Source organism: Parasteatoda tepidariorum, chromosome 4 (genome assembly GCF_982258835.1).
Source record: "Parasteatoda tepidariorum strain Cologne lab strain chromosome 4, Ptep-v5.0, whole genome shotgun sequence".
Classification (NCBI taxonomy): domain Eukaryota; kingdom Metazoa; phylum Arthropoda; class Arachnida; order Araneae; family Theridiidae; genus Parasteatoda; species Parasteatoda tepidariorum.
In genome coordinates, this window is record NC_141758.1 from 99268325 (window position 1) to 99293310 (window position 24986).

General features: G+C 28.7%; 1 protein-coding gene across 2 annotated transcripts in view; it reads left to right on the plus strand.

Moving 5' to 3' along the window:
• Window positions 1-21392, plus strand: part of Daao1 (D-amino acid oxidase 1) — a 31904-nt gene extending 10512 nt beyond the window's left edge. The window contains exons 1-11 of one of the 2 annotated variants that reach the window (XM_071182795.2): window positions 2941-3028; window positions 4206-4391; window positions 5821-5941; window positions 8798-8883; window positions 11619-11684; window positions 12537-12591; window positions 13407-13508; window positions 15772-15830; window positions 18503-18620; window positions 19199-19297; window positions 21028-21392. In XM_071182795.2, the coding sequence (XP_071038896.2) occupies window positions 4207-4391; window positions 5821-5941; window positions 8798-8883; window positions 11619-11684; window positions 12537-12591; window positions 13407-13508; window positions 15772-15830; window positions 18503-18620; window positions 19199-19297; window positions 21028-21150 (1014 nt within the window). In that variant the 5' untranslated portion in view covers window positions 2941-3028; window position 4206 and the 3' untranslated portion in view covers window positions 21151-21392. Of the gene's footprint in view, window positions 1-2940; window positions 3029-4205; window positions 4392-5820; window positions 5942-8797; window positions 8884-11618; window positions 11685-12536; window positions 12592-13406; window positions 13509-15771; window positions 15831-18502; window positions 18621-19198; window positions 19298-21027 lie in introns of those variants that run through there. The other variant, XM_016065707.5, reaches the window with a different exon arrangement.
• The last annotated feature ends 3594 nt before the right edge of the window (window positions 21393-24986 follow it).

The following is a 24986-nucleotide window of genomic DNA, read 5'->3' on the forward strand; positions in this document are numbered from 1 at the left end:
GATGGACGATGGGAGCTACCTAAAGCATTTGCAGCTGTTAATGTTAAACCTTGTCATTTTCAACTACACCTAGAAGATAAGAGGATTCCTAAGTCAAGCCCAGCAACCTTATCAAGTCGACCAAATTCGATTTCGTGAAGAATTTTGTAGTTAAAACTAACGCGTATTCGTGGGAGAAGAGAAAAACCGTCCATTGTTAGCCTGACGGTAAGGGAACTCAACCGGAGAGAAATTGAACACATTGCATCGCTACCAATAGATAATTTTATTCCGTTATGCTTCAGTGTTATGTAAGCACGAATAATAAAATTTCCCGAAAAAAGTTTATTATGTCAGAAATTAATTTTTTTTAATAATATTTTTAATAATATCTGTGTGTCCTTCTTCTCAATCTTAATGTAACTTTCTGTATTATTGATTTTATTATTTGAATTCTTCAAAATAGAAAATTCGAAAGACTTCAATCTTCAAAGAAAGACAACCAGAAAATAAATAACTTATCAAATGCGAAAAACAAGAAGATTTTCACCGACATCAGAATTTTTCAATTGAAATTGTGGGATTGATGAGAAAAATTTAGAGGAATCGTATTTCACCACTCTTAATGACTTTTTATCATATTTCTTTTATATTACATGTATATAAGTAACAATTTAAAATTTCTTAAACTAAGGAACCTTATTCGAAAGTGAATAATAAAAAAGAAATTTTTTTAATTTTATTTTTCAGTTTCAGTTAATATGTAATTAAGATGTGTTAACGTTCACTGCAGATTGGTAAGCAAATATATAAATCTTCAACGACGATTAAGTGCACTATTTCCATCCTTTTTGTTAAAAACCTTTAAGGTCGTAATCAGCTATATGGAATTAATAAATGAGAAGTCATAGAAGGGGAGAGGCGAATTCGTGAAAGCAGGACTTTAAAACTAGTTTATTATATGAACCTTATTGACCCTACCCAATATTTATTTCTGAGATCAATTTTTGAACTCAGAAATAAATATTAGGTTGGGTCAATTTTATTGAAGGCAAATGCATATAATTGATTTATTACATGGCAGTTCCTTCCTGGCACCCCCCCCCCGAGGCTGGCTGAAGTATTAATAAAATATCAGAATCTAGATTTCTGAAAAACCATGAAAAAAAGATTAAATGATTGAACCCATTAACCCTTTTCTGTTGACACTAGATAAAACTTCTTTTGAAGACTATAAGTGTTATTTATAGAATTCGAAACAGAAGTTAATACCGAGAAATTATTTGAGCAAAAAATATGTTGAAATGTTAATAATTAGGAGTTCAATAATTTTTAAACTATTTAGTGCCTCTGAAAATTAGTTCGTGGATATCAATGCATTAAATGTTTACATAAGGCGTTTTAAATTGTTACATGCGTAAAATTATTACATTTACAAAATCGGAGTTCCGTCGAAAAAAGTTGGATCATACAGGGTTTCATAATCGAAAAAAATTTGGGAATCGCTGTCGTAATACATACTTTTTTACTTGATTGAATGCTCTTATTCTAAAAAAATGTAATTTATTTTGAATTTTATTCACCCTAATTATTAATGGAAGTTACTATTACGAAATAATTTAAGTCATAAAAAATTTAGTTGATAAGGAATATTTTTTCAGTCATAAAAGCATAACTTCAGTATTGCAATGGTAATAAATTTCCTTTCCTCAAAGTCCCATTGAAGGCGGCGTGATAATTTCACGGTCCTTTCTGGAAGATGAACTTTGACCTTGATGAATTTTTTCCCCAGAGCAGCTGTGGGTGGAATGCCTTCTAAGAAAAAGATCATGTGATGCTTTGGCAAGTTTCCCGCCTAACACGCCAAAACTAACGTTTTGATTGGTTCGATAGAAAAGCGCGCACTTCTGTCTTTCAATATGGCTGAGTGGAAAGTTTTGCAAACTGTTTTTTTTGTAAGAGTTTTTATTTGAATTAATAATTTATTAAAATTGTCTAATTTGTAATAAATATAATTTTATTTCTTAATTTCAAACTCCTTTTTTTTTGTTAATTTAAGATTTGTTAATTAAGATTTGTTAATTTAAGATTATTAAAAAGTTACTGTTTATTTTCCCCCTTCTCTTTCGACTCGATGTTTATTCGTAAATGAAGTAAGTTTTTTTCCCTGTATTTTAAAAATTTTATAGTGTATAATTTAGACGTAATGCATCTTTATTTTTGACTAATTATTGTTTTTTTTTTAAAAAGTAAATATAAATTTAAAGTTAGTATGATTTTGCTTAAAATTTATGTTTAAAAAAAAACACCATTTACTTTGCTTAATTTGTTTAAATAAGATCTAAATTGTATAGAGTATTATAATGTTTAAATACTGGAAGAAAAAGTATTATGTATTCAGTTTTAATATAATAATTATTTTGTTTAGAAATCGATAACCATAAATTGAAGTTTAATTAGAAATTTCTCCGATAAAGTTTAATTCAATTAGTTATTTAAAGAAAAAAATAGTTTTGTTTCATTGAAAACGTTACCTTAAAAGCATAGTATTTAATATGCAATAAATATAAAAATTATTACGTTTGCCAAACTTTCCATTTCGAATTAACAGTTAAAACTTAACAATTTTAAAATGGATTAGCCTACTTGAATAGAGTTTCCATAAGTAAGTGTTTATTTATGTTTATCTTTGATTTTCTACTTCGTTATCCTTGTTTCTTTAAAACCCAGATTTTTCACTCTTGAACTATGTTTACATTTTGCATGCGATTTTTTTTCTATCTTCTGTACCTGTTATTTCAATTTCCTCCCCGTTCCTGATATCACGACGGTAACACCGTTCTTTTTTGGTCCTCTCCTCTTAGAGAGCGCCTTTTCTTTCCCCCATCTTCCCCCTTTCCGTCGTGATGTCATGATCGGGTTTCTCTTTTTCCTCCTACCCCTTGGCGACCTATCCAAATAGGTCGCCAAAAAATTGGCGGCACTTGGCCTTGCCGTAGTTATGATAATCATCCCCTTTTGAAAATGCAATATTAAATATTTGAAAATGGTAGAATATAATATAGTTTGGATAGAAAAAATTTAAGACATTAAATTTCATTCAATGCCTTTTAACATGTATTATACTATAAATCCCATATTATGTTCGCAATTACTAATAGCATACGAATCTTCATGACAGAACATTAAGCTTGAACACTCACATCCTAGAAACGGTCCTTATATTTAAGAGACAACAGATAATTCTAGATTTTAATTTTAAAACCCTCAATGTTTTTAACTTTCGTCATGCTCTAAAAAAATTTAACAAATGAAAGCTGTTTAAGATTATTCAAATTTTTATTCTTTGAATTTTTCAAAATCGCTTCTGTAGATCACACATTTACCTGATTAAGAAAGTGCAGCAAACATTCTTCTTAGATTGTTATCAGTGGTGTAGCAAGAGGAGACAACTGTCTCCTGACGCAGCCTTAGAGATCACCAAATTTATGTTACATAATACCCAAATCGACATCAGTATTAACAAATGAATTCACGATCAAATTGGATTTTTCATGCAGGAAAGCTTGCAGAAAGCTTTCTAATTAATTTTCTGTAGCCATTTCCAAAACATTTAAAATTTCCTGTTGGTATTTGGTTGGCTGAAATTTAACAAGTTTAATAAAAACAGAAAATTCTATTTTTTTTCTTTTTTTAATTTATGCATTGGATTGTTCTTACTAATTTCAATCATGACGTTTTTGTTGGCATAGACACTTATTTGTATTGTAATGTAATTATTTTAGAAAAACTTAAAAATTTCAATAAGTTTTTTTTTTTTAAATCTTTGTAAAGCAATCAGAACTTGAATACAATTTTATAAAAAATTTAAATATTTCGGAAAGTATTTAAATTTTGTTTAGATAAGGCTCCAAGTTGACTCCAGTCCCACTATAACTCCAAGTCCCACTATATCTTAATCCAACCCTGTCTTTTTCTTATTCTAAATTCAACGAATGTTTATTTTATTCTATTATCTTAGAATCAATACCTTCAAGATTTGTTAACTTAGTATCATGTGTTGGATGAGGAAGCAATGAGTAAAACCCGATGGTATTACTCATATAGTTCAAGATAGAAACCCTATGTTTAATTTTATTTTATATTCGAAACAAAACATTTGTATTTCCCCTCTTATATACTTTTGAAATTTGGTATAATAACATTTTTCTTTTGTAATTCAATAGAATGAATGTTGCTGTCATTGGTGCAGGTGTGGTAGGACTCTCAACAGCCTTAAGTATTCAAGAAGTTTTTCCGTCATTTAAAATCTCTATATTTGCTGACAAATTTAATGAAGAGACTCTCAGCTCAGGAGCGGGGGGAATATTTCGACCAGAGATCAACGTTCACCCTGACTCAGACCGTGTTAGGTAATACTTTTTCAAATTTTATTACCATTATTTTTCTAGGGGATAATTCCATATCGTGATCTGTCAAGCCAACTACAATCGCCAAGGTGCCAAATAGATTTTAAACTTGCAAGTTTTTTATAAAAAAAACATGTAGATGTTAGCCCAGGGGTGGCTACGAGTTATACCTTTCGAGTTGGTCGCTTTCTGTGATGTTTTTTTTTTTCTCCAGTTTCTCATGGGCGACTGCCGGGAGGTTTCCTAGACTTGACGATTGTTCTGCCACAGATTACGATAAGGAAATCTCCCCATTTTCAAAAATTTTTATATTTTTTTTTAATTAATTATAAAATAAAAGTTATTATTTAACTAAAATGTTTAATGTGCACCCCTGTATTATATTTTTTCAAAGAAATTCTATTTTTATTTTACATACATGCTATTAATTTCTTAGCATGTTAGGATTTCAGTAAAGAATTTATATTTTCAGAGTGCAACATTCTTGTGGAATTTAGTAATCCATCATAATTTCAATTAAAAAAATTATCTATTGTTGAAGTTTTAAAATTGTTAAGTTTCAACCTATTATTTTATTACTTTTTAAATCGTACATTATGTATCAATTTCAAAATGTATCGATATCAAAAGAAAAAACATACAGGGAATTTTGTTTCTCATTTTTGTTTTTTAAAAAATGGTGACCACTCAAAGCGTAAGCTATGGGATATTTAACCATGATATTTCAGCTATACTAAACTATTTCATTTACTGTAGCATTATTTAAGTATGTTCAGCTGTTTCTCCAGCAATTTAAACTCATAAATATAGTTAGCCCAATATAGCTCTCACAAGAGCACAGTAATTGTTGTTTCCTCTTAATATATTGTGTATAATATGTACAGGGAAAACACAGGGAATTTTTTTCCAGATTTAAATTGCAACCCTGAACACAAATAAACATAATTGTCATTTACACCTTGATACCCTAACAGAGTTGCCACTCCACAGGGAAAACCTGGAAAAAACTAGGAATTTCAAATCACCTAAAATAACAGACAAAATGCAGGGGATTTTGAGTTTTCCATTACAAACTGGGAAAATACAGTGAATTTTGTTTCTTATTTTCAGATTTTAAAAAATGGTGACCACTCAAAATGCAATCGATGGGATGTTTAAGAATGATATTTCAGCTGCACTAAACTATTAAATTTACTACAGCATTATTTAAGTATGTTTAGCTGTACCTTTATTTTTCTAAGTTTTTCTAGCAATTAAAATTAGTATAGTTAGACCAATAAAGCTCCTACAAGAATACAGTGATTCCTTTTTAATATATTGTGTATAATAAGTACAGGGAATTTTTTTTTTACCAGATTAGAGTGACAACCCTGACTAATATATATATTTTTTTTAATTTCTGAAAGCTCTGTTTTAATTCTAAATTTTATAGGAAATGGTGTTTAGACTCTTTGTCTCATTTCACAAGTATTCTGAATTCTCGTGAAGCATCTGATGCTGGAATGGAACTTGTTTCTGGTTATCAACTCAGCTCTACTTCTTCACACCCGCAGGTATTGTTGGAATCATACAACATGTATGTGTGCATTGGTAATCCAATGCATACATGCATTGCATGACTTTAAAAATGAACACCTTAATAACTTCTGTTTTAATAATCAGATTTTCAGACACTCATGGGTCGTTCAAATATTAAAAAAGCATATTTTTTGCAATTTTGCACGTCGATCTTGTCAACAAAAATAAATCTTGTCAACAAACCTTCTAACATGTTAGCATAAGAAAGTTGCAACATCCCCTTTGGTTTTTTCATTAACTTAGACTTTTACTGTCGTAATTTTTGTTTTAATAATCAGGTACTCAGAGGCCATTCAAATATTAAAAAGCATATTTTTTTGGCAATTTTGCACTTCACTCTTATCAACAAAAATAAGCATATCACAAACCCTCTAACATGTTTATATAAGAAAGTTGCAACACCCCCTTTGGTTTTTGCATTAACTTAGACTTTTACTGTAATCTAATTTTAGAATTAAATTAAATAAAATTTAATTTTGCATACAAAACAAAATTTTAATTCCTTTTATAAAATTTGAAATGGAAAATTTTTTTGAGGAATCTTTTGTGTTTAAAACTCTTCAAAGAAATTTTTTTCCTATTTAATCTTTCTCCAAAATTAAACTGTTATTCCGTATGCAATTTTTTTTGTTGCTACATCTTTTTTTTTTTATTGAGCTTCTTAATTTAAAAAGCTTGGCAGGCTTCGAGCCAATGCCGCGGATCATACCCTAGTCTTGATAGCTTTTGGAGACTTCCTTCAAACAACGCGTATACAAATCATCTGTATAAAATTCACACAAATCTATTAAGGTTTTTCAATATGTTTATAATTTTAATTTAAAATGTGTATAAATGATCTAGAGAAAACAACCTTAAGTGACTAACTATTTTCAATATCTTAGCAGGTTTTACCTCTTTAATTGGGAAAACTCCTCTTCAAAATTTGTTTACATTTTGTCTCTTTTTAAGCCAGATTAATAGAGGAACTACTCGAACTGTTGCCCCCAAATAGTTTTTTGGTCCCATAAGGGCAGGGCCGGATTATCTATTAGGCCAGACTAGGCCATGGCTGGAGCCCCCAATGATTAGGGGACCCCTTAAAAAACCTTTTTTGAAAATAAATTTTGCAAAAATTTAGAAAAACAATTATTTTTTTAAAAAAAAGTCTATTTCAAATATATATTAATAAAATACGATAATTTTTTTAGTTCTTATTTAACAAAATAAAGTAAAATTTAATTTATTATTATTTATTTTTATTTTAAATTTGCTTTCTTATATGAAAAGATGTATAAATACTTTTACATTTGAATAAGTAAAAAATATACGAGAAGAAAAATTTAATCTAAGGGCCCCAGAAATTTGAATGACCTAGGGCCCCGCATGCTTTTAATCCGGCCCTGCATAAGGGACATCTAAATTAAAATTGATTTGTCTGATTTTCTATAATTTATTAGTTATTTTCAAGTGTAACACTTTATAATCGTCATTTAGAATTATTAAAAATAGATTATCTGTTTCAAATGTAAAATTTTGAATTGGAGATAAAAGTGATACTTGATCATGTTATTTCCTTCATTACCCTTCTCCTAAGTCTGTAATTTGATTTCTCAGCTCCTTTTTCAAGCTAAAAGTTTTGGTTTTTCTAATTAATTTTCTGTTACCATTTCCGAAACATTTAAAATTTCCTGTTGGTATTTGGTTAGCTAAAATTTAACAAGTTTAATAAAAGTAGAAAATAAAATTATTTTTTTTTAAATTTATACATTGGATCAGGGCTTGAGAAAACTCAAAAATTTTACCCATTCCCGAGGGCCGCTTGTCCAACAATGTTCCGGTCCTCCTTTGAAACTATCCCTTAGCTTCTAAATAAATAAAAATATATTATTTTCTCTGAAAGTAGCTTCTAAATAAATAAAAATATTACAAACATTTATATAAATTACACAGTGAATTAGTAGTTGTTAGGATTACATTATGCAGTAATAAAAGAAATACTAGGTCACTAATAGTAACCTAGCATTTCTTTTATGAAATAATTTATTTCTTTTATGAAATAATTTAAAGGACAAAGGTCAAGTTATCTGGAATGTCAATTTATCCGAGGGTATTGCGTTTTTTGAAAGAATCAAATATGGCGTTTACCAGTTCCGCAATCAAGCCAATGATTTACAGAGGTTTCTACACAGAAATCTGAAAGGGATTTTCCATTTAGGTAGATGTTCATAATTGCGTTTAACGCTTCTTGTTTAAGACCAGTACGTAATGTGTTTTTTTGTAAGTTCATTGCTGAAAAGCCCCTTTCAACCGCTGCAGTACTCCCACACAGAGAAAACATCAATTCCACCATGCGCAGTATGTTTCTGTATTTCTAGATTAGAGGGTCATTTTAGTAGTGAGGCTCTAGACTCTTGTAAGATAACAAAAATGTATCACGGACATTAACGTGAATATGGCCGTCCACGCTGACGTCGGATTCGAGAAATTCGTTGTCTGCAGGGAATTTTTCACCACTGACGGCGGGTGGTTTTTCAAGCCATGCATTGGATTGTTCTTACTAATTTCAATCATGACGTTTTTGCTGAAATAGACATTTAGTTGTATTTTAATCTAATTAATTTAAAAAAAATTAAACATTTCAATAAGTTTTTTTTTTTTTTTGAATCTTTGTAAAACAATCTGAACTTGAATACAATTTCATAAAAAATTTCAATGTTTCTGAAAGTAGGTCAATATGGTTTAAATAACGCTCCAAGTTACTCAACTCCAAATCCCACTATATCTTAATCCAACCCTGTCTTTTTCTTATTCTAAATTCTAAGAACGTTTATTTTATTCTATTTTCTTAGAATCAATTTCTTCAAGATTTGTTAACTCAGTATCAAGTGTTGGATGAGGAAGAAATAGCTTCAAAATCATTTCCTGAAAAATTCAGGTATCACCAATGTTTAAAATTGTTCAATTGTGATTTACATTATTTATGTAGCTAAGTTTGATCATGATTTATTAGAATTATTTAAAATTTAAATATTAAGTGTAAAAAGAAACTGAGTTAATCCTCTTTTTGGCATTTTTCCATTTGGTCCATTTTTTGTATTTTTTGGAAGCTAAAGCATGATGGTAATTTTTGGTAATGCGTCTACTCAAAAAACTCTAGATTAATTATGAATTCTATTAAATTATGTACAGTGTCCTTGAAAAAAGACCTCACTGAGCAACTCTTGTTCTACTGACTAGATTTTCACATACCAGGGGGTCGAAATTAAAGAATTTCATTCATAGGTCCTAGGGACCAGTACCGCGAATTTACATTTACCGGCACTTATGTTTACTAGTTTGTTCACATATCTCTTGGATTTTTTTCAGGTAATGATTGAGAAATCATGAAACAAAATAAATTTTTTAGGACAATTTTTATATTATTACTTTTAAGAATTGTAATTGATTGATATATTTTCAGATTGAGATATTTTCATTATTATTTTTTACTTATTTTTTTAATGGAGAGTTTTTTTATTAAATTTTAATTTATATATTTATCTGGAGCTTGTAAAAATCTTAAATTGAATTTCTGGTAAAAATATAATCTTTTTAAAAATAAAAATTGATAACAAAAACCATCTATGACCAAACTCCTATAGAGAATCAGCAAGGAACAGCAGGAACAACAATTTACAATGCAGTCATTGGAAATCAAGCACGTCAAAATGGTATAACTCACATGCAAAATACTTGATACAAGTGCTTTACATGCTTGATGAAATGCTTGTAGGTCCACATGTGCTTAAACTCAGCTGGATTTGATGTAAAGAATTTTTGCTCTGTTATATGCAACTCTGCTGTGTTTTGCAAGATATTCTTTATTTCAGGTTTCAATTTCTGCCTTTTGAAATCAAACTGAAAATTCTCTCAGACTTTTGTCAATCATAGGAACCAACTATGCATTGCCAAATTTTCTTACCTAATAACAAAAGAAAGTTTTATTTCTCTTGTTAATGAAATCAAATTTTCATCCCCATTTTGTGTGTTACATTTAATAAAGAAAGGAATTAATTGAGATTTTTTAATTGTAATATTTTTCCCTGAGGGACTGTCCATTAATTGCATAAAAAAATTAAAACATTTAACTGTACTTTAATATTTTAGCAATCAGTGCTAAGTTATTTTGTGAAGTGCTAAGTTATTTTGTGAAAAAACTCAATGATATTTTGAGGAAAGGTTTTAAAAAAGTATGATGTGTGCGGCTTTTCACTATTTTAACATTTAGCAAATGCAGTAAAAAATCAGATTTAATTCAGATTTGTTAAAAGAGTCAATAATCTGAAAGTTGTTAAATATTAGGAATGTAGGCACCATATAATAATTTAATTCTGACAAAAATGTTTAGTTTCTATTCTCATCGTATTTATTTACATTTTAAAATTATAGAATTTTTTTTTAATTGTTTCATTAGAGAAATACTGAACCAGTTAGTAAATTTTTATAAACATTTAATGAAGGCCATTCTCTAATTTACATTAGTAATAGGTATTAAGTTTTCTTTGCTTTAATTCTTTACTTTACATATCTTTATAAATTCAATATGATCAATAATATTAATCTTGTTAATGTTTTCTTGAATATGCTTAAATAAATAGCTTTTATTTAAACCTAAAAAAATATATCTGATAACTTTTTTCAATTATAGTTAAAAGTAATTATAATTTTGAGTTAAAACTATTTCATTTTACATAATCTAATAAAGTAGTTATTAATTTAAAAAAAATAGAATGACTCAATATCGAATATATTTAAAATTCAGAAAAAATTGTTAATAATTGTTTTTGTTACATAATCAGGAAAAGAGTTCTTTATCAAAAACTCATTCTTTTTTATCATGATCATTAGACCAGTATAATGTACGTGGACATCCTTCACGGAAAATTTGTCATCATCGCGGACATCATTTTATTACTTTTAAAATTTATGCATCAGTTAATGAAAATGTTGAAACTTGTAGTGTGAGGTGGGTTTAAAGAAAAAAAAAGGTTGCAGGAACTACAGTATTGCAAAGTGATACCAATGACCACGGTGAAATGAAACCATAACTGGCACTAACGTGTAAGGAAGACCTCAAAAGCTTTGAAACAACAAAAAATTTTCTGTATTGACACAAGCTCACAAATGCTGTACTGCAATCTGTTGTAAATGTCATAAATTAATTGTTGCGTAGGATAAAGTTTGTTCAAACCGAAAATTCCATGTATATAAATAAATGTGTTTTTTCGTCTGTCTTTTACATTTTAAATATTCTTTCAGAAAGTAAAAATTTTTATAAATTATTTAAAGCTTTTTATCCTTATTTAAAATTTATAAATTTACATGTGAATTATTTCTTTATTACTTTTTATACATTTTCTTTCAAATAACTTTTTCGACATTTTGATATTTTATTGCTGATCTGCATCCATATTTCTGTATCTATCATTCACAATGAATGGTCAATTGAGGTTCTACTACATAATGTTTTCATATACTTATTAAAAAAAAAAATATTATTCTTATTATTTTTTTATTTTTTTTTTAACTATTATTATTATTTTTTTAATAAAAGCAATGCAAAAAAGTGTTCAAGTGATTTGAGCAATTTAGAAATCATTCTTATTTAATTTAGCTGAAATTTCTTTTCAGAAAAGGTGTCTTCTTTACTACTATTGTTACTGATTGTCGCTACTATTTACCTTGGATGAAATCTAAGTAAATATTTATTTAATTATTTAAAAACAAAAACTTTGTAGATCAATTAAAAATGATGCAAACAAATTGGTGTGTAATTAACACAGAAAACATTTTAAAAATATTATATAAAGCATTCAGAACCCGGAAAGTGCATTCAAGCATTGTAATATTTTAAAATTTTATTTTATTATTATTAATTTTGTTTTATTTCATATTTATTAATTTATAGCATCATCTATTAAACTGTGTTAGTTTTTATTGTATATACAGAGTAGTATTGAATTAGTTTAAGTTTATATGTTTTTCTTTAACAACATTCTTTAGCAATATAATTAAAATAGAGATAAAGGATTAGGGAAATATAAAAGATAGGCACATAGAGATTTTCTTAAAGCATTTTATTTATTAATTGTTTTTTCTCTTTAAAAATTTATTTTATTTATCTATATGTATATATATATATGTATAAAAATCTAAGGTGTTAAGAATTATTCTTGTGTGTCTTGAATAGGCTGTCTGTTTCAAATGCAATCAACAGATGAAAAAAAATATGGTATAAATTTAAAGTGGCTAAAATTAAATAAATATTTAATTTTTAAAAAAATTGGCAGTTGATTATATAAGTTAACTTAATTCCACTTTAATAAATAATTTGACAGTTACAGTTATAAACACAGCTTTTTAGTTCCTTGGGGAAAAAAACTGACAAATATTAAAACATAAATATTTATCATATATTTTTATGCTACAAAATACTTTTTATATATATTTATAAATTTCCAGGACCCCACTTCAATTTTAGCCCTAGATTTTGAAGGAGTTTTAGATACTCAACTGCAACTGAGCTCAAAATCTTATTAATTTTTCTAGGTTTGAGAAAGCTGGTGGGGAAATTAAACGGAAAACTCTTACGTCTTTAGATGATGTAAGTTAATTTTTATTGTTTTTTCTAAGTATTCATATTTTAAGTTGTATAGTTAAAAATTATGGAAATACACAGTTTGTTAATTTTTCAATACTTTTGCACTGAGAAATTAAGCGCAATTCTCTGTATTCTCGATTTTCTTTTTCTAAAATGGTAATTATTCTGAAATATATTGTAAACATATTCAAACTGAAAAAAGTAATAGTTCTTTGAAAAACTTTTTAGTAACTTTTTCAGGCATACCTGTAATTGTAATCTATAGTGCGCTTGTCATTTCATCAGAATGAAAAAAAAAAAAATCTAACATGGTTCGTAGCATTTTTAAAAAGTGCTTAAAGGTGCTTATCTTTGATTTAAGTTTTTTAAAAGCCCTTAAAGGTACTTTTTTTATTCAGAATTTGTAAAAAGTGCTTAATTTTCTATCTTTTGAAAAAAGATTTTTCTTTGGAGCATCGATTGTCATTCTAAATTACAAAAAATGCATGTTTTTTACAATTTTCTCTGCAATATCTATCAGAAACTAGTTATTTTATCATGATTATCTAATGTTTTTGGAAATGTTTTTGAATTTTGTTGATTTTATGTTTATAAATTAAGAACCTTAAACGATAGAAAAAATTAATTTTATTCCTGCAAAGATCCTAATTATGATTATTTTTTGGAAAGTGAGTAAAAATATTTTTGAGTGCTTTAAAAGTATTTGAAGGGTGATTTTTTTTGAAAAATTTGGCTACGCACCCTGTTTAAGTTTTAAATTTATTATTGCTAGCAATAAATCTAATTAAATTCTAAAAGGAATTGGTTTTCACTTTCAGATTCCCAGACATTTTGACATTGTGGTCAATTGTAGTGGATTAGGTGCACAACATCTAATAAGTGATGATCAACTTGTAGCGGTTAGAGGTCAAACTATCAGGGTACCTTTCATGCTTACTTTAAATTTTTAAGATAATTGTTTTTAAAATTAGTTATTACTTAAATGAGTGAATGATTGAGCTTGTTCGATGCATTTTCTAGAGTATTAACTTCATGAGTGATATAAATGAGTAAGTTAATTATTTTGGTTACAGTTATTTTTAAAAAAATAAGTAGATGGACAGTTAATGATACATTTAAATATTGTTATTACAAATAGTTATGTAAACTGTATATCTTTTTATTGAATAGTAATTATGCAGTCTGATAAGAATAATCTATTTAAAAGAATTTCCTTTCAAGTATTTTTTTTATATGAATTAAAAATTATTAGATTAAATATAAATTTAAGAGTTAAAAGATATTAAAAGTCTCCCATTGCTTTTTAGAGGCATGACCATAGATATAGTGCTCATAACATTGATACCAAATTAAATAGATCTAAAAATTGATTCAGAAAATCTCAATACAGCTGTACAATGTACATAAACATTTAAATAAATGAAAGGTAGCACAGGAGCTTTCTTTTGTCTTCACCAATTCTTCGAAAGGTCCAGTGGCTGACTGGTAGCCCTTTGCGCTCATGTCCTGGGTTTGATCCTCGGTCCGGGCAAGGTTGACTCAGCCTTTCATGCCTCAGTCTCAGATGGGTCAGCAGATGTGTTCTGCTGACCATCTAACCGGAACATCTGCACCCCAGAGCCCAAGGTCAAGAAAACTGAGATGGGCCCAGTAGGCCTTGGCCCTCCATGGGGAGGCATTTAGTAAATATTCAGATTGCCTTTTAAAAGTATGAGTTTTTTGTTAAATTAAAGTAATTAATATTAGTTGATGAGTACTTAGCAAGATAGAGATTAGATAAGAAGTGAATTGAACTTGAAATTTAATGAAAAATATACATTAAATAATTAATTAATCCAGTGACAAAAATAATATTGAATTGGAAGATTACTCCTTAAGATTTATGACATAAATATTAAAAAAAAAAGAAATTTGAGAATATTTCTAATCTGTGTTCTTGTAAAAACTTATAGGGAACCCCAGCATCTACGTAACAATATTTTTTATAATATTTTTACCGATAATCATAACTGCAAGAAAAAGATTACTATTATTTTAATTGATTATTATGAAACAAAAATATTATCTAATATCATAGAATTTCAATTAAAAGCATTTTTTGTCAATTGAGAATCTCAGTGAATGAGTTCTGAGAGACAACTTAATTTTAAGTAAATGAGTTCTAAATTAATATGTTGGCTGTAGGAAATGAATATAATGTCGATATTTTGCTTACAAGTTTTCGATTCGCGAAATGTATAAATTTCGAACACTCTTTTAAACTGTTTGTATTTCAATTTTAACTTACTTAGCGTTTTAATTTCTTTAAAAAAAAAAAAAACAGATTTTTAAGATTGTTTGTTATCAAATAAATTTAGAACTCCACTCCAAAAAGTTCTCAAAAATTGTCATTTCATCTTTTTTGAGATTTGTTCAATTTAAATAATTTGAATAATAAATTACACTTTTAAAAATAAAATTGGATCTTAAAAAATTGTCCATTTTTCAGAAATTTTGACCTTTGCAATTATTGCATGCCAGGAAATAAAAAAAATAATTTAAAGTAAGCACAAAACAAGCACGAGGATCCAGCTAATAGTGTTGGTTAAAATCAAGGAATTTTATGAAACTCTTTTCAATGGAGACACCACAGAATATCCCCTTGTTAGTTATTTTAAATGTTTGTAAAATGTGTTTTTGAGTCATCCTCTATGTTTCTACATTGCAGGTCCCTGAATTAACACTTTTTTTTATTTTTCAGAAATTTCGCCCTTTTCAATTATTACATGTCATGTAATAAAAAATTAATTAAAAGTAAGCACGAGGAACTACAGAGTAGTTTTCGTTAAAATCAAAGAATTTTATGAAATTCTTTTCAATGCTGAGAATGTTCCCTTGTTAGTTATTTTAAGTGTTTGTAAAATATGTTTTTGAGTTATCCTCTATGTTTCTACATTGCAGGTCAAAGCTCCCTGAATTAGCACTTTTTTTTTTCTTTTTTCAGAAATTTCGTCCTTTTCGATTATTACATGCCATGTAATACAAAATTAATTAAAAGTAAGCACTAGGAACCACACAGTAGTGGTCGTTAAAATCGAAGAATTTTATGAAATTCTTTTCAATGCAGAGAATGTTCCCCTGTTAGTTATTTTAAGTGTTTGTAAAATGTGTTTTTGAGTTATCCTCTATGTTTCTGCATTGCAGGTCAAAGCTCCCTGGATTAAGCACTTTTATTACGGAGATGCAGTTTACATCCTCCCAGGGTAAATATTCTGACCTTTATCACAATGTGCAATTCACAATGTTCTGACCTTTATCACAATGTTCTGACCTTTATCCAGAGTTATGAAATACAGCCCCTTCAGCACAATAGCAGGAACTGCAAATAATCAAAACATCTGCTAATTAATTTAGCCCTTAAGAAGATTTTATTTTATTATTATAATCTGAAAGTTCATTCTTTTTATAAATATATTTTTTTCTTCTGATTTCTCAATTGTGCTTTAAAAAATTTTTTTTTACTTTATGTTTGCCTTTAGAGATTTATTCAGTTTTTTTTTAAAGTTAAGTACCATCATTTTATAAAATTCAAAATTAAATTTGAACAACAAAGTTTATCTGTTAAATTAAGCTGAGTTTTTGTAATAATAATCTCTGTTTGTCTTCTTAGGGCTTCAAACCAATTTGGATTTAATGCTGCTGATTCAAATGTTAAATTCTGTTACCCCCCCCCCCCCAGGGTCAGACCTAGATGTCAAGACCAGAAGTTTTATTTTTAAATTGGGGTGTATTTGCAATATTGGAGTGAGTTACTACACAAAAATTCCTTTAAAAGATCTAACGATTTAAAAATTTCCAAATGTACTTGTTATGTATTCCTTATATCTCAGGAAATCCTGCTTTCTGAAAATATTTTATAATCGTAATTTTTAGAAACTTATTAGTTTTTTCCACAAACAATGTAGCATTTAGAAAACAATGTTTGTTTTGTCTGTATTTTCATTCAATAATTTAAAAAATTTTCTTCATAACAAAGTTCTGTAATTAATATTTATGAAATGAATGTATCCAAAGTCTGGTAACTGAAATACACTAGACTCTGGAATTTTTTATTTTGCAGTTTTCAGGGACAAACTAGTCTTTAATATTTTGTAAATTGGAAGATGTATACTATCTGTACTATATGCATACTATCATTGATGAATATGATGCTATTTAATATTGGTAATATGTATTATTGAAGGAAAAAATAATTTTTTTCAAATGATTTTTTTTCCCTTCAGTGATTCCCATGCATTTCACGAAAAATGGGGAGTTTGCTACGTAATCATTCATGCGGACTTCGTGTCCTACCCACGTTATGACTTGCGCATGCGCACACACTTTAAACCGAAACCCGAGTGCTCCAATTCGGATAGAGAATATCAGATCCTTATGAAATGTTTTTCTTTTTAATTTATTTGAATTTTGTTCTTGTTTATTTTATTTTACTTCTAACACTTTTTTTGACATAGGGGGTAAGGGTACTTTTGTTCTGAGTTCAGGGTCAAGTTGAATTCACTCGGTGATGTGGGAAAGTACTGATTGTTTCGATTTACGCCCGTTTCTTTTTGGGTTTTTTTTAACGCTAAAACTGTTTATAAAAAGTTTTTGTTTTTCAATAATATCATTGATTGAATATAAATTTTTTGAGTGCTTGAAAATTTTTGTAAAGTGCTTGAAAAGTTTTTAAAAAGTGCTTATTTTTGATTCAAAGATTTGGCTACGCACCCTGGAAAATGTTAATGGGAAATTGGTTTAGGAAAACAATTGAAAATTGCCATTCCCAGCTGATGCTTAATTAATATGTACTACTGAAGCAAGCAGAACCACCAGGGCATAGAAATGTTTTGGACCCTTATAACATATCATACTGTTTAAAATCAAACTAAAAAAACTACACATACGTAAAAGAAATCATTTTTAAGATATGCAATAATTTTAACAAACTTAAACACATTTTTATTAGCCCAAAAACTCAATGCACATAAAATAAAGCATTTTTAAACTATGCATAATTTAAAAAAAAAAGGGAAAATGAGATCTAACCAGTTGTAGGCCTCAAATAATAAAATAATTTTTAAAACCAAGAAGCTAATTAAAATAATTAAATTAAAAACATAAGGGTATAACGAATAAAAAAAATTTAAAAAGTATGAATAATATCGTCAAACTATTAAAATTTGTTATTAAAACATCTTTCAATGCGCATCAGACATAATGAGTTTAAAAGTTACTGTCAAATAGTGCCCTGTAATTCTAAATTCTTTCAATTATACTTTATTTAAATAATTATAAATATGAAACAGAGTTGGTGATGGTCAAGCATATTTAGAGAAATTAGTTGAGTACTTAAGAACTTAATTTTAATGTACTAAAATAGATTTTGGTTGACTTTTTAAATTTTTCTGGTGATGAACTATTCAAATTATCAGTGTTCACATGATAATCCATCACTATTTATAGAAAAAAATGCAGATTTTTTATACAAGAATACATTTATTTAAAAATATATAAAATGCAATGTATTTGCTCTTAGTTTTTTTAATACAATTTATAATAGGTAAGATTCTCAAGAACCCCCTGAGTTCTTGGAGCCCCCAAGCACTGTCCGGGTCTGCCCATGTGTAAAGACGATACTGGTTCAGCCCCAGACCGTCATGTAAAAACCGGTTTCACTATGTTATTCAATGGAAAAACAGTGCGTGCCAGGGAAATATTTTTTTAAATATAATTTCACCCAGTACTCTCAACTTAGACGATTCAATTAATTATCATACAATTGCTGCTCTTATTTTACATTGTTTTTCTTATTTTTCATCTCTTAAAAAAATTAATTTATACATTATATTTTGTCATTTTCCAAAACAATTTGTTTATATATTTTTTTTTGCAGGGTTGACTATGTTACTCTTGGTGGTATAAAGGATTATGGAAGTTATGACCTTGAGGTTAATAATTATCAGAGACAATGGATTTTGGATAAATGTGTGGAATTAGTTCCGAGTTTAAAGGTAACTCTTATGCAATGCTTTTTTACTTGAATTTCTTAAATTCAAATATATAAAAAAGAAAATCTTCTTTCAAAGAACACACTAATTCATTTGACATAGTACCTAATAAAATAGTAAATTTTTCTCACTGAACTTGAAATGTCATTATTGCAAATGAGCCCCAACTGTATTATGATTATGTACTTCTTTTAAATACTGTAAAATCAAATAGAAAATAATTAAAATAATTAAATCATTCCATTAATTTTTTTTTAAATGTTAAGACTGAATTTTCAAAAAGCTAACAAACTATTTATATGGTTTGTTTGATATAAATATCTCCTTTGTATAATGAGCTATATGAAAGTTTCTTTTGTATAACTCAATAAGGCCTCTCAAATAAAACCTTCATATTTTGTTCTATTATTTAAGCAATTAAAAATTAGGAATTAGAAAAGTTTATTGGGCTGCCCACATATATTATCACTTTTGTGGGTAATTACAAACGTATTAAAATACTTTTCAAAGAGCCATTTTCCACCTAAATTATTATAACGATTCTATTTTGTTTTAAATTAATAATTTTACTTTTATTTTAGAATGCAGAAATAGTGAGAGACTGGGTAGGCCTTCGCCCTCACAGGCCCTCAGTTCGGGTGGATGCATGCTTTGTACCGTCTGATAAAAATTATCGCATGGTAAGTCTAACTTTGATTTATAATAATAATTTTCCTTATGTATGATTGCTGTACTTTCAGATAGAACATTGAATCGGTTTCATTTTATTCAAATTTTTAAAGCAACAATGCACAAACACTTGTTCCCATTGTTACTTCTGAACTATTCTTTATAATTTCATGGCATGACAGGAATCTTAAAATTGTTATGAATTCATGGAAAATAATAATCATATTTTTTTTATGTGTCATTGCTGTACTTTCAGATAGAGCATTGAATCAGTTTCATTTTATTCGAATTTTTAAACCAATGATGCACAAAAACTTGTTCCCATTGTTACTTCTGAATTATTCTTTATAATTTCATGGCATGACAGGAATCTTTAAATTGTTGTGAATTCATAGAAAAAAATAATAATAATTTTTTTATGTATCATTGCTGTACTTTCCGATAAAACATTGAATCAGTTTCATTTTATTCAAATTTTTAAAGCAACAATGTGCAAAGCATTTTTAGAGACATGAGCTAACCAAAGACTTTTTGACATTAATTTGTTCTACAGAGATATTTTTCAGAAAAGCAATATGTAAACATTTAAAAATGACATATTTATGTTTATTTAAAGTAAGGCAGATTCACTTTAGCAATTAAACTTAAAAGTAATACGAAAACTTTGTGCAAAAATTTCATTTTGTCGAATTGAAAGTATTTATGTAAATAAAAACATTTTATTAATTAAAAGGTTTTTCTTTTTAAAAAACGTTTGGTTTATATATACGGCTTAAACCACATTGGTTTAAATCAGCCAACTCTGCATTAAACTAATGTTATCATGAGGCATGAAATATTTTCTTTTGCTATAATTTTCTTTTGCTTTTTGTTACTGTACTTACATAATATAATTATTGTATTATGTAAATGATTACACATTCATTAGAATAAATTTATCTAATCGAATGTATTTTATTCATTTGATTTATTCAATAGAATATATTTCGTTTAAAATTTATAAAACAATGCATTTCTTTTAAAAATACTATTTTTCGAAAGTAAGATTCTGAAGGGTCCCCTAAGCATTTGGGGCCCCTCGGGTACTGCCCGGTTATCCCCATGCATAAAGGGGGTACTGCCTTGGATTCTTTACCGGATCAAGGTTTCAATTAGGAAGCTAACTAATGCTGTAAGATTTGTTACTGTCACCAGCAAATACTATTTTTCGCCAAAGCGCAAATGTCCATCATGATAACTGTGACAAGCATGACATTGAGCCTTAATAGTCCCGTAAGTTTTAAAAATTTCTTTTTCATTTTTTTATATGTTATCTCTAGCTGCAAGCTGCAAAAAATAAATATAGTTTAAATAATTGAATTAAATTTTGAAAAATGAAAGAAGTTCATTTTTTTTTCTTTAATGCATTTTTACCAATTCTATGATTTGTTGTTTCATATGAAAAAGAGTGGAAAGATTTATTACAAAGTTTTGAATATACGACTTGTAGTTTTTTTCTTTAAAGACGTCTTAGCAGGATCAATCATTAAAAAAATAATAAAATAATTGTGTTTTATCTTTTTATGAAATTCAAGTGTGTTTTTTTTTTAACTTATGATCAAAAAGAAAATTTTTTATTTGCTAAAATTTTAAAGGTGGTCTTTGAGTTTGTACATGGAATAGACTGTATTGTAAAAGTAATTTTTCGATTCATTTCAATAAATTATTTTCACTTTCTGTTTCAATATTTTTTCTTTCTTAGGTTGTGAATAATTATGGCCATGGTGGTCATGGTGTAGCTCTTTCTTGGGGTACTGCACAAGATGGAACACGAATCATCAAAAAGTTGCTATCTACAAAAGATTTTGTTGCATCAAAGTTGTGAATGTCTTTACTCCACCAATGGGAATAGCTGCAATATAAGGATATATTTATCTCATGTCTTCCATATAACAGTGCTATATATTCTATCTGTGTTGTTCATTAATTTGTTGTTGTTGATTCTGTTGTTGATGTTGTTGTTAATTTACTGTTAATTTTAAATATAGTATGATTCTATTTTTTTAATTGTGAAATTTGCTGATTTCCATGAACATCTAAAAAATAAAGGTTACTATTATTTTTTCATCTTTCCAAATTATTAAAAATATATATATTTATTTCAAGACATAATTTTTAGAGATTTTGTATTGCAATAAACCTGAATTTTTCCAAATTATTGGTCACAACCTGAACTTGGGTTACGGGATCGTCACAGGTTCGTTGAGAAAACAAACAAACAAAAAATTTTTTTAAAACGTGAATATTTTTTATGTTTAACACTTCGTAAAAAAGGTAAATATCACTTATTAATTGTTTTAAATTTTATTCAATAATACGACATTTTTTTTCTTATAATCAGGAGTGTAACAAAATTCTGAAGCCTAAATGAACATATTGCTAATTGCCTCCTTTTTTTTATTAAGTAAAAACTTTTAGTTTAATCTGCTCGTAATGCTAACAAATTGCAGGTTAGTTTTGCTAATATGTTAAGTTAATAAGGAATAGAGATAATAAAATAGCTATTGAGAAAGAAATTTAGACAATAGCATAAATAGCTATCTATATAACCACACTTATTTCTTTTTAAACTGTGATTATATATTTTTTTTAAATGTCATTATTTTAAAATATCATATTTCTAAAAGATCATTTATTGACTTTCTAGATAGTTGATACTTGGATAGTAAATTCGTAATTGATAAAGAAGAAAGCCTAGCTTAGAAAGTTTTTTATATTGTTTATTGAACGAAGAAAGTGTAAAATTAAATGTTAATATTTTTTTCCCCGGGAAATACAAATAAAAACTATAGAAGCTACAATAAAAATAAGTAAACTTAAGTAAAAGGAAAAAAAACTTACTAAATTTTAGATAATTGTTGATCAAAAAATATCCCTGATAATTTTACATTCCAACCATTTAGTGTGAGCTGGTAAAAAAGAAAAAAGAATAGCTCTAAAACACTAATTTAAGGTCCTGTATTTCATAAAACAAGTACCAAACTAAATGAGAATAGGATATAACTAGAACAAAAAGTGTGAATAAAAAAGGCACGTGAATGTATTCAATCATTTGTACAAGTCTTGAATATATTCAATTATTAAAGTCTTATTGTACTGATTTCTAGAAAACATACACATTTGTTACTCAATATCGAAACTATTTCAAATTATAACTTGATTTAATCAAAATCATGAACTTGTTAAGATGTGTTTTTTCCCTCCTTTTACATGATTTTTCCAACAATGCCATTTTCAGCATGACGTTATTACGATGCACGAATTTTGAATTTGAGTTATTCCTTGTGATAACTCTGAGGCACTAAGCACTCGAATCACGATGATTCCTTTGATAAATCTGTTTATTGGTAGTTATTTATCGCTTTCTGAGCCATTTCTATGTGGTTTTTTAAATCATACAGAGATCATTTTTATTCATCGAGGAGATTTGCATACATTCTCCGATTTCTGAAGAAATATTGTATAGAGAAGCACACTCAAGCGCATAAATGATAAAACTTTTTTCACAAGAAGATTCATGCTGAAGAATCAAGTCGCTGTTCATTAAGTTTTTATTTTATAACCGCGTTGAAGAGCTGACCAAATTTTTGGTTTTATGACCACTGAAATTCAACTCTGTAGCCTTGTAATTTTGAGCCCAGCCCAGAAGACAAGGGAATTCCTGGATCAAGTATTGTGAGAAACTTGCCTTTGTGAAGGACTTCTTGATGAAACTTACCCGTATTTGCGTTACATGTCGAGGAAAACCTCCCACAGTCAGTTTGACTGCAAGGAGACTCCAACCTATAATCTGCCTACCACTGATGATATTTTACGTCATCTTGGTGCTGGGTGCAAGCGGGATGTGGAATTCGTATCAACCAGCCATCTCTGGGATTTGAATTCATTGGAAGGCGAATACTCTATCCCCTGAGCCATCATGGCTCATTAAGTTATTTTTTATATTAATCGATTTTCAAAGGCCGGGATAGCCTGTTTTGTAAGGCTTTGGGCCCAGGTCCAAAACTGGAGGGACAAACTTGTAACCATTTTTTTAAACCCCTCAAATAAAATCCGTTTTTCTGCGCTGATGACTCCCACCCATTACAATTCCAGAATCATTGTTATATTTGCAGATCAGAAGAGCCTCATCACTTTGTGAATTTCATCTCCCTTTTTAATTAAATAAAGGTGGTGGTGTTGTTTTCGTTAGCCATTAGGGCAGTGGGGACGGAAGCGTTCTTGATTTCCAGTGGCGCCATCTATGGCCAAGAATTTGACTTCTGCCACACCCGTTTTTTAGGACAGACCCATTCATACCCATTCACAGACCGTAATTTTGTTCTGAACCAGAGAGCGATCAGTCTCTAATTCAGTACCCACAGAGGTATGATTTGATATAGGAACATGGAGGAATTCATGACTCGATAAATTTAACAAGCACCAGTCACCATTTACTACACGGGGAGAGGTCGGCGGGCTGTATTCGAACTCCCGTTTTCACGAACATGAGTCCAGCGCCCTGCTTCCTTGTCTATAACTTCTAGAGACATTGTCTATAACTTCTTTCCCCACATTGGTTACCCGGACGTGATTTGGATGTGGGGAAAGAAGTTATAGACAATATCAACCTTCATCTATGAAAAGGTACCCCATCATAGAATCGAATTAACATGTTTTACATGATAAAGAATTGGAATTGTATTTTTGTAGTGGCAGACACACTACAGTACTCCCCCACCAAAACTATAACTGTGATAGAATTCGATAAACTGATACCACTAATTGATTCTTTGCTGTTTTGTGAGAAGTAGAGAGAGAGCTGTATTAAGACCACCTTACTTTTGAGTGCTGATCGTGAGAGCTGTATTAAATTCACGGTCATTGTTGCTTCTGTGTAGCCATTAGCAGTAGAGTGTATACAGGCTGACGTTGTGTGTGATCGAGACTGAGTAGCAACAGCGCGAGTAGGTAGATAATATCACTACTAGTAAGTCAACTGTTCAATGTGAACAATCCATCGAAGTAGGAGTGTTCAAATCGAAGCGAGAGTTTTTGTCGAGGTAGGCATGTTCATATCATGTCCGGGTCTCCAATTTCGGGAAAGAAGTTATAGACAATGTCAACCTTTACCTATGAAAAGGTACCCCATCATCGGATCGAGTTAACACGTGTTATATACTAGTGAATTGGAATTATATTTTTGTAGTGGTAGACACACTACAATTATGTACTTATGATTTCTGTTTTCGATGAAAAGGACGTAATCACGCCTTTGCTATATACTTTCAAAATCCCTGCTAAAGAATTTATACATTATAGGGGTACCGGATTAATGTTTTAGATTCAAATCAGTAGTGATGAAAGCAGAATGAAAACCACCAAGGCGAAGTTTGATTGCCTAATTAAAACTTTAGTGTTTTTTAATAATCGCCAGTTTTCAAGCAATAAAACTGATGATTCATTTTCATAGCCTTTTTGCTTTCTCCTCACTTATTTGCGATGTGTTTTCTTTTTTTGACTTGAACTCGGTATTTCTTTTCAAGGGTCCAAAAGCTTGTTTATTTTAAATACTAGTTAAACGATATTTTTCAGCTAATAAATGCATTTTAAAACCATTAATTGATTTGTAAAAGATCGTTGGCGGACCCTTCGGAATAATGAGTTGAAGTAACTGGACGC